At 43.4% G+C, this 18132-nt stretch overlaps 1 protein-coding gene across 1 annotated transcript in view; it reads right to left on the bottom strand.

The window, feature by feature from the left end:
• Positions 1 to 1240: 1240 nt before the first annotated feature.
• The window catches only part of LOC135565142 (multiple epidermal growth factor-like domains protein 11), a 227039-nt gene continuing 210147 nt past the window's right edge, over positions 1241 to 18132 (bottom strand). The window contains 3 exon segments of the mRNA XM_065011202.1: positions 1241 to 1737; positions 16081 to 16269; positions 16272 to 16289. Of these exon segments, the coding sequence (XP_064867274.1) occupies positions 1520 to 1737; positions 16081 to 16269; positions 16272 to 16289 (425 nt within the window). The 3' untranslated portion in view covers positions 1241 to 1519.

The following is an 18132-nucleotide window of genomic DNA, read 5'->3' on the forward strand; positions in this document are numbered from 1 at the left end:
TGTGTGTCCTTCCTTCCTTCCCTAGGATGTGTGTGTGTGTCCTCCCTTCCTTCCCTAGGATGTGTGTGTGTGTCCTTCCTTCCTTCCCTAGGATGTGTGTGTGTGTGTATGTGTGCGTGTGTCTGTCCTCCCTTCCTTTCCTAGGATGTGTGTGTCCTCCACCGAGCCAGAGTGTAAACAAAGAGGGTACCACACATCTCCTGTAGTTATATGACTTCCCAGTGTCTTCCTCAGACACTTCACATAGCTGTAATATATTACACGTTCAGTATGCTTTATCCAGTCTCACACAGCAGTGAGTCCACACGGTAGTGAGTCCACACGGTAGTGAGTCCACACAGCAGTGAGTCCACACGGTAGTGAGTCCACACAGCAGTGAGTCCACACGGTAGTGAGTCCACACAGCAGTGAGTCCACACAGCAGTGAGTCCACACAGCAGTGAGTCCACACAGCAGTGAGTCCACACAGCAGTGAGTCCACACGGCAGTGAGTCCACACGGTAGTGAGTCCACACAGCAGTGAGTCCACACAGCAGTGAGTCCACACGGTAGTGAGTCCACACAGCAGTGAGTCCACACGGTAGTGAGTCCACACGGTAGTGAGTCCACACAGCAGTGAGTCCACACGGTAGTGAGTCCACACGGTAGTGAGTCCACACGGCAGTGAGTCCACACAGCAGTGAGTCCACACAGCAGTGAGTCCACACAGCAGTGAGTCCACACGGCAGTGAGTCCACACGGCAGTGAGTCCACACGGCAGTGAGTCCACACAGCAGTGAGTCCACACGGTAGTGAGTCCACACGGTAGTGAGTCCACACAGCAGTGAGTCCACACAGCAGTGAGTCCACACGGCAGTGAGTCCACACAGCAGTGAGTCCACACGTTAGTGAGTCCACACAGCAGTGAGTCCACACGGCAGTGAGTCCACACAGCAGTGAGTCCACACGGCAGTGAGTCCACACAGCAGTGAGTCCACACGGTAGTGAGTCCACACGGTAGTGAGTCCACACGGCAGTGAGTCCACACAGCAGTGAGTCCACACGGTAGTGAGTCCACACAGCAGTGAGTCCACACGGTAGTGAGTCCACACAGCAGTGAGTCCACACGGTAGTGAGTCCACACGGTAGTGAGTCCACACAGCAGTGAGTCCACACGGTAGTGAGTCCACACAGCAGTGAGTCCACACGGTAGTGAGTCCACACAGCAGTGAGTCCACACAGCAGTGAGTCCACACGGTAGTGAGTCCACACAGCAGTGAGTCCACACGGTAGTGAGTCCACACGGTAGTGAGTCCACACAGCAGTGAGTCCACACGGTAGTGAGTCCACACGGTAGTGAGTCCACACAGAGCTTCTGTTGGTATATCATCTAGTATGTCCACCAACATTGATGTTGCACTGGTACTTTGTCTCTATAGTCACATTACAGTGTTTATCCGCAACCCCAGGTGGAGCAGACCGTGCCCCAACAGTAAGTCATAGGTCTAAGGTCGCGGCCCAGCGTTCGGGAGTGGTCTGTCTATAGCAGGGAGCTGGTAGGGCTGCCGGGCAAGGGTGGGCTGTGGCTCTGGTGGCTGTGGTCCTGGCTGTGTGTAGGGCTGTAGCTCTGGCTGTGTCTCAGGGGCAGCAGGTCGTAGTGGCTGGGGATGTGGCTGTTCCTGGGGAGGTCGTACGGGTTCTGAGGGTACGTGGGAACCACCACACCGTTACAGCCCTGGAGAACACTCACCTTGGGTTCTAAAGGGGGGATGCAGTGATGGAGGGATAGAGATAGGGGGATGGAGGGATAGAGGGATAGAGATAGGGGGATGGAGGGATAGAGATAGGGGGATGGAGGGATAGAGGGATAGAGGGATAGATATAGGGGGATGGAGGGATGGAGATAGGGGGATGGAGGGATAGAGGGATAGAGATAGGGGGATGGAGGGATAGAGATAGGGGGATGGAGGGATGGAGATGGAGGGATGGAGATATGGGGATGGAGGGATAGAGATAGGGGGATGGAGGGATGGAGATAGGGGATGGAGGGATGGAGATAGGGGGATGGAGGGATGGAGATAGGGGGATGGAGGGATAGAGATAGGGGATGGAGGGATAGAGATAGGGGGATGGAGGGATGGAGATAGGGGATGGAGGGATGGAGATAGGGGGATGGAGGGATGGAGATAGGGGGATGGAGGGATAGAGATAGGGGGATGGAGGGATGGAGATAGGGGGATGGAGGGATGGAGATGGAGGGATGGAGATAGGGGGATGGAGGGATGGAGATAGGGGTTGGAGGGATGGAGATAGGGGGATGGAGGGATAGAGATAGGGGGATGGAGGGATGGAGATAGGGGGATGGAGGGATGGAGATAGGGGGATGGAGGGATGGAGATAGGGGGATGGAGGGATAGAGATAGGGGATGGAGGGATGGAGATAGGGGGATGGAGGGATGGAGATAGGGGATGGAGGGATAGAGATAGGGGGATGGAGGGATGGAGATGGAGGGATAGAGATAGGGGGATGGAGGGATAGAGATAGGGGGATGGAGGGATAGAGATAGGGGATGGAGGGATATAGATGGAGGGATAGAGATAGGGGGATGGAGGGATAGAGATAGGGGATGGAGGGATAGAGATAGGGGGATGGAGGGATAGAGATTGGGGGATGGAGGGATAGAGGGATAGAGATAGGGGGATGGAGGGATGGAGATAGAGGGATAGAGATAGGGGGATGGGGGATAGAGATAGGGGGATGGAGGGATAGAGATAGGATAGAGATAGGGATGGAGGGATAGAGATTGGGGGATAGAGATGGAGGGATAGAGATAGGGGGATGGAGGGATAGAGATAGGGGGATGGAGGGATAGAGATTGGGGGATAGAGATAGGGGGTTGGAGGGATAGAGATTGGGGGATAGAGATAGGGGGATGGAGGGATAGAGATTGGGGGATAGAGATAGGGAGTTGGAGGGATAGAGATAGGGGGATGGAGGGATAGAGATTGGGGGATAGAGATAGGGGGATGGAGGGAGTAGAGAGAAAGAGAGGCTTGAACTTTTCTGACTAATCAAAGTGATCATTCAAACACTTCATACCAGTACCCTCCACAATAACCCCCTCAGACAGAGAGTGAGAACAGACAGACAACAGACAAAGACAACAGACATAGACAACAGACTGAAACAACAGACTGAAACAACAGACTGAAACAACAGACTGAAACAACAGACATAGACAACAGACTGAAACAACAGACTGAAACAACAGACTGAAACAACAGACAGAGACAACAGACTGAAACAACAGACATAGACAACAGACTGAAACAACAGACATAGACAACAGACTGAAACAACAGACATAGACAACAGACTGAAACAACAGACTGAAACAACAGACATAGACAACAGACATAGACAACAGACAGACAACAGACTGAAACAACAGACAGAGACAACAGACATAGACAACAGACAGACAACAGACTGAAACAACAGGCTGAAACAACAGACATAGACAACAGACATAGACAACAGACAGAGACAACAGACTGAAACAACAGACATAGACAACAGACATAGACAACAGACTGAAACAACAGACTGAAACAACAGACTGAAACAACAGACTGAAACAACAGACATAGACAACAGACTGAAACAACAGACTGAAACAACAGACTGAAACAACAGACAGAGACAACAGACTGAAACAACAGACAGAGACAACAGACATAGACAACAGACTGAAACAACAGACATAGACAACAGACTGAAACAACTGACATAGACAACAGACTGAAACAACAGACTGAAACAACAGACATAGACAACAGACATAGACAACAGACAGACAACAGACTGAAACAACAGACAGAGACAACAGACATAGACAACAGACAGACAACAGACTGAAACAACAGGCTGAAACAACAGACATAGACAACAGACAGAGACAACAGACTGAAACAACAGACATAGACAACAGACTGAAACAACAGACATAGACAACAGACATAGACAACAGACAGAGACAACAGACATAGACAACAGACTGAAACAACAGACATAGACAACAGACATAGACAACAGACATAGACAACAGACAGAGACAACAGACATAGACAACAGACTGAAACAACAGACATAGACAACAGACATAGACAACAGACATAGACAACAGACTGAAACAACAGACTGAAACAACAGACTGAAACAACAGACTGAAACAACAGACATAGACAACAGACTGAAACAACAGACAGAGACAACAGACAGAGACAACAGACAGAGACAACAGACATAGACAACAGACTGAAACAACAGACATAGACAACAGACATAGACAACAGACTGAAACAACAGACAGAGACAACAGACTGAGACAACAGACTGAAACAACAGACATAGACAACAGACAGAGACAACAGACTGAGACAACATACTGAAACAACAGACTGAAACAACAGACAGAGACAACAGACATAGACAACAGACTGAGACAACAGACTGAAACAACAGACATAGACAACAGACAGAGACAACAGACAGAGACAACATACTGAAACAACAGACTGAAACAACAGACAGAGACAACAGACATAGACAACAGACTGAAACAACAGAATGAAACAACAGACAGAGACAACAGACAGAGACAACAGACTGAAACAACAGACATAGACAACAGACAGACAACAGACAGAGACAACAGACAGAGACAACATACTGAAACAACAGACTGAAACAACAGACTGAGACAACAGACATAGACAACAGACTGACATAGAAACAGACTGAAACAACAGGCTGAAACAACAGACTGAAACAACAGACATAGACAACAGACTGAAACAACAGACATAGACAACAGACAGACAACAGACTGAAACAACAGACAGAGACAACAGACATAGACAACAGACAGACAACAGACATAGACAACAGACTGAAACAACAGACATAGACAACAGACATAGACAACAGACATAGACAACAGACATAGACAACAGACAGAGACAACAGACATAGACAACAGACTGAAACAACAGACATAGACAACAGACATAGACAACAGACTGAAACAACAGACTGAAACAACAGACATAGACAACAGACTGAAACAACAGACATAGACAACAGACAGACAACAGACAGACAACAGACAGAGACAACAGACAGAGACAACATACTGAAACAACAGACTGAAACAACAGACAGAGACAACAGACATAGACAACAGACTGAAACAACAGGCTGAAACAACAGACATAGACAACAGACATAGACAACAGACATAGACAACAGACAGAGACAACAGACTGAAACAACAGACATAGACAACAGACATAGACAACAGACATAGACAACAGACATAGACAACAGACAGAGACAACAGACATAGACAACAGACTGAAACAACAGACATAGACAACAGACATAGACAACAGACTGAAACAACAGACTGAAACAACAGACATAGACAACAGACTGAAACAACAGACAGAGACAACAGACAGAGACAACAGACATAGACAACAGACATAGACAACAGACTGAAACAACAGACATAGACAACAGACATAGACAACAGACTGAAACAACAGACAGAGACAACAGACAGAGACAACAGACAGAGACAACAGACATAGACAACAGACATAGACAACAGATTGAAACAACAGACATAGACAACAGACATAGACAACAGACTGAAACAACAGACAGAGACAACAGACAGAGACAACAGACTGAGACAACAGACTGAATCAACAGACAGAGACAACAGACATAGACAACAGACTGAAACAACAGACAGAGACAACAGACAGAGACAACAGACTGAAACAACAGACAGAGACAACAGACTGAAACAACAGACATAGACAACAGACAGACAACAGACAGAGACAACAGACAGAGACAACAGACTGAAACAACAGACTGAAACAACAGACTGAAACAACAGACAGAGACAACAGACATAGACAACAGACTGAAACAACAGACTGAAACAACAGACATAGACAACAGACTGAAACAACAGGCTGAAACAACAGACATAGACAACAGACATAGACAACAGACAGAGACAACAGACTGAAACAACAGACATAGACAACAGACTGAAACAACAGACATAGACAACAGACATAGACAACAGACATAGACAACAGACAGAGACAACAGACATAGACAACAGACTGAAACAACAGACATAGACAACAGACATAGACAACAGACATAGACAACAGACAGAGACAACAGACTGAAACAACAGACATAGACAACAGATATAGACAACAGACATAGACAACAGACAGAGACAACAGACATAGACAACAGACATAGACAACAGACATAGACAACAGACTGAAACAACAGACATAGACAACAGACATAGACAACAGACAGAGACAACAGACATAGACAACAGACATAGACAACAGACATAGACAACAGACTGAAACAACAGACATAGACAACAGACATAGACAACAGACTGAAACAACAGACTGAAACAACAGACAGAGACAACAGACAGAGACAACAGACTGAAACAACAGACATAGACAACAGACAGACAACAGACAGAGACAACAGACAGAGACAACAGACATAGACAACAGACATAGACAACAGACTGAAACAACAGACATAGACAACAGACTGAAACAACAGACATAGACAACAGACAGAGACAACAGACAGAGACAACAGACTGAAACAACAGACAGAGACAACAGACATAGACAACAGACTGATAGACAACAGACATAGTCTGAAACAGACAGACTGAAACAACAGACAACAGACAGACAACAGACAGAGACAACAGACATAGACAACAGACTGAAACAACAGACTGAAACAACAGACATAGACAACAGACTGAAACAACAGACTGAAACAACAGACAGAGACAACAGACTGAAACAACAGACAGAGACAACAGACATAGACAACAGGCTGAAACAACAGACTGAAACAACAGACATAGACAACAGACTGAGACAACAGACTGAAACAACAGACAGCAACAGACTGAAACAACAGACATAGACAACAGACAACAGACAGAAACAACAGACAGAGACAACAGACATAGACAACAGACATAGACAACAGACTGAAACAACAGACATAGACAACAGACAGAAACAACAGACAGAGACAACAGACAGACAAGACAGACTGAAACAACAGACATAGACAACAGACTGAAACAACAGACAGAGACAACAGACAGAGACAACAGACATGAGACAACAGACATAGACAACAGACATAGACAACAGACTGAAACAACAGACTGAAACAACAGACATAGACAACAGACATAGACAACAGACTGAGACAACAGACTGAAACAACAGACAGAGACAAGACAGACAGATGAGACAACAACAGACTGAAACAACAGACAGAGACAACAGACATAGACAACAGACTGAAACAGACTGACAACAACAGACTGAAACAACAGACAGAGACAACAGACATAGACAACAGACTGAAACAACAGACTGAAACAACAGACATAGACAACAGACAGAAACAACAGACAGACAGACAACAGACAGACAACAGACAGACAGACATAGACAACAGACAAACAACAGACATAGACAACAGACATAGACAACAGACTGAAACAACAGACAGAGACAACAGACTGAGACAACAGACATAGACAACAGACAGAGACAACAGACTGAAACAACAGACATAGACAACAGACAGAGACAACAGACTGAAACAACAGACATAGACAACAGACAACAGACAAGACAACAGACAGAGACAACAGACAGAGACAAGACAACAGACATACTGAAACAACAGACTGAAACAACAGACAGAGACAACAGACTGAAACAACAGGCTGAAACAACAGGCTGAAACAACAGACTGAAACAACAGACATAGACAACAGACTGAAACAACAGACATAGACAACAGACAGACAACAGACTGAAACAACAGACAGAGACAACAGACATAGACAACAGACAGACAACAGACTGAAACAACAGGCTGAAACAACAGACATAGACAACAGACATAGACAACAGACATAGACAACAGACATAGACAACAGACATAGACAACAGACAGAGACAACAGACTGAAACAACAGACATAGACAACAGACATAGACAACAGACATAGACAACAGACATAGACAACAGACAGAGACAACAGACATAGAGAACAGACTGAAACAACAGACATAGACAACAGACATAGACAACAGACATAGACAACAGACATAGACAACAGACATAGACAACAGACTGAAACAACAGACATAGACAACAGACATAGACAACAGACTGAAACAACAGACAGAGACAACAGACAGACTGACAACAGACAGAGAGACAACAGACATGAGACATAGACAGACATGAAACAACAGACTGAGACAACAGACAGAGACAACAGACAGAGACAGAGGACAACAGACAACAACAGACTGAACAGACAACAGACTGAAACAACAGAGACAACAGACAGACAACAGACAGAGACAACAGACAGAGACAACAGACAGAGACAACAGACATGACAACAGACAGAGACAACAGACTGAAACAACAGACATAGACAACAGACAGACAACAGACTGAAACAACAGACAGAGACAACAGACATAGACAACAGACTGAAACAGACAGACAACAGACAAGAGAAACAGACAGAGACAACAGACTGAAACAACAGACAGACTGAAACAACAGACAACAGACAGACAACAGACTGAAACAGACTGAAACAACAGACAACAGACTAGACAACAGACAGACAACAGACAGACAGAGACAACAGAAACAACAGACATAGACAACAGACTGAAACAACAGACAACAGACAGAGACAACAGACAGACAACAGACAGAGACAACAGACAGAGACAACAGACTGAAACAACAACAGACTGAAACAACAGACTGAAACAACAGACAGAGACAACAGACATAGACAACAGACTGAAACAACAGACTGAAACAACAGACATAGACAACAGACAACAGACATGAAACAACAGACATAGACAACAGACAGACAACAGACAGAGACAACAGACAGAGACAAACAGACAGAGACAACAGACATAGACAACAGACACATGAAACAACAGACAGAGACAACAGACAGAGACAGACAGACAACAGACATAGACAACAGACTGACAACAGACAGGACAACAGACTGAAACAACAGACATAGACAACAGACATAGACAACAGACATAGACAACAGACATAGACAACAGACATACAACAGACAAACAACAGACAGAGACAACAGACATAGACAACAGACTGAAGACAACAGACATAGACAACAGACAGAGACAACAGACATAGACAACAGACTGAAACAACAGACTGAAACAGACAGAGACATAGACAACAGACTGAAACAACAGACAGACTGAAACAACAGACAGAGACAACAGACATAGACAACAGACATAGACAACAGACATAGACAACAGACTGAAACAACAGACATAGACAACAGACATAGACAGACAGACTGAAACAACAGACAGAGACAACAGACAGAGACAACAGACAGAGACAACAGACATAGACAACAGACATAGACAACAGATTGAAACAACAGACATAGACAACAGACATAGACAACAGACTGAAACAACAGACAGAGACAACAGACAGAGACAACAGACTGAGACAACAGACTGAATCAACAGACAGAGACAACAGACATAGACAACAGACTGAAACAACAGACAGAGACAACAGACAGAGACAACAGACTGAAACAACAGACAGAGACAACAGACTGAAACAACAGACATAGACAACAGACAGACAACAGACAGAGACAACAGACAGAGACAACAGACTGAAACAACAGACTGAAACAACAGACTGAAACAACAGACAGAGACAACAGACATAGACAACAGACTGAAACAACAGACTGAAACAACAGACATAGACAACAGACTGAAACAACAGGCTGAAACAACAGACATAGACAACAGACATAGACAACAGACAGAGACAACAGACTGAAACAACAGACATAGACAACAGACTGAAACAACAGACATAGACAACAGACATAGACAACAGACATAGACAACAGACAGAGACAACAGACATAGACAACAGACTGAAACAACAGACATAGACAACAGACATAGACAACAGACATAGACAACAGACAGAGACAACAGACTGAAACAACAGACATAGACAACAGATATAGACAACAGACATAGACAACAGACAGAGACAACAGACATAGACAACAGACATAGACAACAGACATAGACAACAGACTGAAACAACAGACATAGACAACAGACATAGACAACAGACAGAGACAACAGACATAGACAACAGACAACAGACATAGACAAACAACAGACATAGACAACAGACTGAAACAACAGACAGACATAGACAACAGACATAGACAACAGACTGAAACAACAGACTGAAACAACAGACAGAGACAACAGACAGAGACAACAGACTGAAACAACAGACATGAAACAACAGACATAGACAACAGACAGACAACAGACAGAGACAACAGACAGAGACAACAGACATGACATGAGACAACAGACATAGACAACAGACTGAAACAACAGACATAGACAAACAGACTGAAACAACAGACATAGACAACAGACTGAAACAACAGACAGAGACAACAGACAGAGACAACAGACTGACAACAGACTGAAACAACAGACAGAGACAACAGACATAGACAACAGACATAGACAACAGACTGAAACAACAGACTGAAACAACAGACAGAGACAACAGACAGAGACAACAGACTGAAACAACAGACAGAGACAACAGACATAGACAACAGACTGAAACAACAGACTGAAACAACAGACATAGACAACAGACTGAAACAACAGACAGAGACAACAGACAGAGACAACAGACAGAGACAACAGACATAGACAACAGACTGAAACAACAGACATAGACAACAGACATAGACAACAGACTGAAACAACAGACAGAGACAACAGACTGAGACAACAGACATAGACAACAGACAGAGACAACAGACTGAAACAACAGACATAGACAACAGACAGAGACAACAGACTGAAACAACAGACATAGACAACAGACAGACAACAGACAGAGACAACAGACAGAGACAACATACTGAAACAACAGACTGAAACAACAGACAGAGACAACAGACTGAAACAACAGGCTGAAACAACAGGCTGAAACAACAGACTGAAACAACAGACATAGACAACAGACTGAAACAACAGACATAGACAACAGACAGACAACAGACTGAAACAACAGACAGAGACAACAGACATAGACAACAGACAGACAACAGACTGAAACAACAGGCTGAAACAACAGACAACAGACAAACAGACATAGACAACAGACAAACAACAGACTATAGACAACACATAGACAACAGACATAGACAACAGACAGAGACAACAGACTGAAACAACAGACATAGACAACAGACATAGACAACAGACATAGACAAGACAACAGACATAGACAACAGACAAAGACAGAGACAACAGACATAGAGAACAGACTGAAACAACAGACAACAGACAACAGACATAGACAACAGACATAGACAACAGACATAGACAACAGACAGAGACAACAGACATAGACAACAGACTGAAACAACAGACATAGACAACAGACATAGACAACAGACTGAAACAACAGACAGAGACAACAGACAGAGACAACAGACATAGACAACAGACATAGACAACAGACATAGACAACAGATTGAAACAACAGACATAGACAACAGACATAGACAACAGACTGAAACAACAGACAGAGACAACAGACAGAGACAACAGACAGAGACAGACAACAGACATAGACAACAGACTGAAACAACAGACATAGACAACAGACATAGACAACAGACTGAAACAACAGACATAGACAACAGACATAGACAACAGACTGAAACAACAGACATAGACAACAGACATAGACAACAGACTGAAACAACAGACAGAGACAACAGACAGAGACAACAGACTGAAACAACAGACATAGACAACAGACAGACAACAGACAGAGACAACAGACAGAGACAACAGACTGAAACAACAGACATAGACAACAGACAGACAACAGACAGAGACAACAGACAGAGACAACAGACTGAAACAACAGACTGAAACAACAGACTGAAACAACAGACAGAGACAACAGACATAGACAACAGACTGAAACAACAGACTGAAACAACAGACATAGACAACAGACTGAAACAACAGGCTGAAACAACAGACATAGACAACAGACATAGAACAGACAGAGACAGAGACAACAGACTGAAACAACAGACTGAGACATAGACAACAGTTTGAAACAACAGACATAGACAACAGACATAGACAACAGACATAGACAACAGACATAGACAACAGACATAGACAACAGACAGAGACAACAGACATAGACAACAGACATGAAACAACAGACATAGACAACAGACAACAGACATAGACAACAGACATAGACAACAGACAGAGACAACAGACTGAAACAACAGACATAGACAACAGACATAGACAACAGACATAGACAACAGACAGACAGAGACAACAGACATAGACAACAGACATAGACAACAGACATAGACAACAGACTGAAACAACAGACATAGACAACAGACATAGACAACAGACAGAGACAACAGACATAGACAACAGACATAGACAACAGACATAGACAACAGACTGAAACAACAGACATAGACAACAGACATAGACAACAGACTGAAACAACAGACTGAAACAACAGACAGAGACAACAGACAGAGACAACAGACTGAAACAACAGACATAGACAACAGACAGACAACAGACAGAGACAACAGACATAGACAACAGACATAGACAACAGACATAGACAACAGACTGAAACAACAGACATAGACAACAGACTGAAACAACAGACATAGACAACAGACAGAGACAACAGACAGAGACAACAGACTGAAACAACAGACAGAGACAACAGACATAGACAACAGACATAGACAACAGTCTGAAACAACAGACTGAAACAACAGACAGAGACAACAGACATAGACAACAGACTGAAACAACAGACTGAAACAACAGACAGAGACAACAGACATAGACAACAGACTGAAACAACAGACTGAAACAACAGACATAGACAACAGACTGAAACAACAGACTGAAACAACAGACTGAAACAACAGACAGAGACAACAGACTGAAACAACAGACAGAGACAACAGACATAGACAACAGGCTGAAACAACAGACTGAAACAACAGACATAGACAACAGACAGACAACAGACTGAAACAACAGGCTGAAACAACAGACATAGACAACAGACTGAAACAACAGACATAGACAACAGACAGAAACAACAGACATAGACAACAGACAGAAACAACAGACAGAGACAACAGACTGAAACAACAGACTGAAACAACAGACAAAGACAACAGACATAGACAACAGACTGAAACAACAGACATAGACAACAGACATAGACAACAGACATAGACAACAGACAGAGACAACAGATATAGACAACAGACAGAGACAACAGACATAGACAACAGACATAGACAACAGACTGAAACAACAGACATAGACAACAGACTGAAACAACAGACAGAGACAACAGACAGAGACAACAGACTGAAACAACAGACAGAGACAACAGACATAGACAACAGACATAGACAACAGACTGAAACAACAGACTGAAACAACAGACAGAGACAACAGACATAGACAACAGACTGAAACAACAGACTGAAACAACAGACATAGACAACAGACATAGACAACAGACTGAAACAACAGACTGAAACAACAGACATAGACAACAGACTGAAACAACAGACAGAGACAACAGACAGAGACAACAGACATAGACAACAGACTGAGACAACAGACATAGACAACAGACTGAAACAACAGACAGAGACAACAGACAGAGACAACAGACTGAAACAACAGACTGAAACAACAGACAGAGACAACAGACTGAAACAACAGACATAGACAACAGACTGAAACAACAGACTGAAACAACAGACAGAGACAACAGACATAGACAACAGACTGAAACAACAGACTGAAACAGACAGAGACAACAGACATAGACAACAGACTGAAACAACAGACTGAAACAACAGACTGAAACAACAGACAGAGACAACAGACTGAAACAACAGACAGAGACAACAGACAGAGACAAGAGACTGAAACAACAGACATAGACAACAGACTGATAACCAGTCAGTTACATCTTCCTCATGAGCTCATCTTCTCCAGACCTAAGGGGATGTCGATGACCATACATCCCCCGTAACTCACCCAGTAGGACATCTACATAACTATATATCTATAACTCACCCAGTAGGACATCTACATAACTATATATCTATAACTCACCCAGTAGGACATCTACATAACTATATATCTATAACTCACCCAGTAGGACATCTACATAACTATATATCTATAACTCACCCAGTAGGACATCTACATAACTATATATCTATAACTCACCCAGTAGGACATCTACATAACTATATATCTATAACTCACCCAGTAGGACATCTACATAACTATATATCTATAACTCACCCAGTAGGACATCTACATAACTATATATCTATAACTCACCCAGTAGGACATCTACATAACTATATATCTATAACTCACCCAGTAGGACATCTACATAACTATATATCTATAACTCACCCAGTAGGACATCTACATAACTATATATCTATAACTCACCCAGTAGGACATCTACATAACTATATATCTATAACTCACCCAGTAGGACATCTACATAACTATATATCTATAACTCACCCAGTAGGACATCTACATAACTATATATCTATAACTCACCCAGTAGGACATCTACATAACTATATATATCTATAACTCACCCAGTAGGACATCTACATAACTATATATCTATAACTCACCCAGTAGGACATCTACATAACTATATATCTATAACTCACCCAGTAGGACATCTACATAACTATATATCTATAACTCACCCAGTAGGACATCTACATAACTATATATCTATAACTCACCCAGTAGGACATCTACATAACTATATATCTATAACTCACCCAGTAGGACATCTACATAACTATATATCTATAACTCACCCAGTAGGACATCTACATAACTATATATCTATAACTCACCCAGTAGGACATCTACATAACTATATATCTATAACTCACCCAGTAGGACATCTACATAACTATATATCTATAACTCACCCAGTAGGACATCTACATAACTATATATCTATAACTCACCCAGTAGGACATCTACATAACTATATATCTATAACTCACCCAGTAGGACATCTACATAACTATATATCTATAACTCACCCAGTAGGACATCTACATAACTATATATCTATAACTCACCCAGTAGGACATCTACATAACTATATATCTATAACTCACCCAGTAGGACATCTACATAACTATATATCTATAACTCACCCAGTAGGACATCTACATAACTATATATCTATAACTCACCCAGTAGGACATCTACATAACTATATATCTATAACTCACCCAGTAGGACATCTACATAACTATATATCTATAACTCACCCAGTAGGACATCTACATAACTATATATCTATAACTCACCCAGTAGGACATCTACATAACTATATATCTATAACTTACCCAGTAGGACATCTACATAACTATATATCTATAACTCACCCAGTAGGACATCTACATAACTATATATCTATAACTCACCCAGTAGGACATCTACATAACTATATATCTATAACTCACCCAGTAGGACATCTACATAACTATATATCTATAACTCACCCACATCATAGACATTCTGGCTGGAGGTGTGTGTGGCGGTGGTGGTGACTATAGCAGAGGGGCAGTAGGACATCTATATATCTATAACTCACCCAGTAGGACATCTACATAACTATATATCTATAACTCACCCAGTAGGACATCTACATAACTATATATCTATAACTCACCCACGTCATAGACGTTCTGCTGACGGTGTGTGGCGGTGGTGGTGACTATAGCAGAGGGGCAGTAGGACATGTCGTGGTGGACAGGACTCTTCATCTCTACATAGCTGCTCTCTGTGTGTTTGCAGGCCACGGCCAGCGGGTCATTGATGGTGGCGTAGGGGTTCTCACTGTTCAGAGAACAGGTGCTGACAGGGAACCCTTCATGTAGTCTGACAGAGACAAATAACACACTGAGAAGCAGGAAGACAGGAACACTTTTTTTTACCAAGGTGAAGGTATCTGTTCGCGAAGGATTCTGATATCAGCGATGACATTGTCGGGCCTTTCAATGCATTCCATATCAACATTGGGAGACGAATACAACATGAGATTATAATTCTACCCCAGGAGGTAAGACAAGTGAAAACTCTTATCCACTGACAACCTGTAGATAAACAATTAAAAACAGAGTACAGGGTAAATTACACAGGACACAACATTCACAGTATTAGTAGCATATCACAGTATAAAGCATTTACATCCAAAAGTAGTGAGTTTGTTTATGGGGTGTTGTGTTAGTTAGAGACTGGAGGAGAGGAGGAGAGGACCAGAGAGGACTGTGTTAGTTAGAGACTGGAGGAGAGGAGGAGAGGACCAGAGAGGACTGTGTTAGTTAGAGACTGGAGGAGAGGAGGAGAGGACCAGAGAGGACTGTGTTAGTTAGAGACTGGAGGAGAGGAGGAGAGGACCAGAGAGGACTGTGTTAGTTAGAGACTGGAGGAGAGGAGGAGAGGACCAGAGAGGACTGTGTTAGGTAGAGACTGGAGGAGAGGAGGAGAGGACCAGAGAGGACTGTGTTAGGTAGAGACTGGAGGAGAGGACCAGAGAGGACTGTGTTAGGTAGAGACTGGAGGAGAGGAGGAGAGGACCAGAGAGGAGTGTGTTAGTTAGAGACTGGAGGAGAGGACCAGAGAGGACTGTGTTAGTTAGAGACTGGAGGAGAGGACCAGAGAGGACTGTGTTAGGTAGAGACTGGAGGAGAGGACCAGAGAGGAGTGTGTGAGACCATCAGGAGGAAGGACCACACACAGAGGAGGAGATCACAGGCGTGCCCTGTGGAGAGAGAGACACAGAGGTCAAAACACACACATCAGTTCATACACATCAGTTCATACACATCAGTTCACACACATCAGTTCATACACAAACCAGAGTATGTGAGCGGTGTTGAGTGGTCTGAAATCCCGCTCATTGCTTACAGAGCGGTGTTGAGTGGTCTGAAATCCCGCTCATTGCCTACAGAGCGGTGTTGAGTGGTCTGAAATCCCGCTCATTGCCTACAGAGCGGTGTTGAGTGGTCTGAAATCCCGCTCATTGCCTACAGAGCGGTGTTGAGTGGTCTGAAATCCCGCTCATTGCTTACAGAGCGGTGTTGAGTGGTCTGAAATCCCGCTCATTGCGGTGCAACGCTCCGGCGCTAAATGTTTCCCCTTAAACCACTCGAGTGTTGCTTTAGCAATATGCTTAGGGTCATTGTCCTGCTGGAAGGTGAACCTCCGTCCCAGTCTCAAATCTCTGGAAGACTGAAACAGGTTTCCCTCAAGAATTTCCCTGTATTTAGCACCAGTCCTTCAATTCTGACCAGTTTCCCTGCCAATGAAAAACATCCACACAGCATGATGCTGCCACCACCATGCTTCACTGTGGGGATAGTGTTCTCGGGGTGATGAGAGGTGTTGGGTTTGCGCCAAACATAGCTTTTTCCTCGATGGCCAAAAAGCTCAATTCTAGTCTCATCTGACCAGAGTACCTTCTTCCATATGTTTTGGGAGTCTCTCACATGCCTTTTTGGTGAACACCAAACGTGTTTGCTTATTTTTTTCTTTAAGCAATGGCTTTTTTCTGGCCACCCTTCTGTAAAGCCCAGCTCTGTGGGGTGTATGGCTTAAAGTGGTCCTATGGACAGATACTTCAATCTCCTCTGTGGAGCTTTGCAGCTCCTTCAGGGTAATCATTGGTCTCTTTGTTGCCTCTCTGATTAATGCCCTCCTTGTCTGGTCCGTGAGTTTTGGT

This window comes from Oncorhynchus nerka, linkage group LG27 (assembly GCF_034236695.1).
Source record: "Oncorhynchus nerka isolate Pitt River linkage group LG27, Oner_Uvic_2.0, whole genome shotgun sequence".
NCBI lineage: Eukaryota > Metazoa > Chordata > Actinopteri > Salmoniformes > Salmonidae > Oncorhynchus > Oncorhynchus nerka.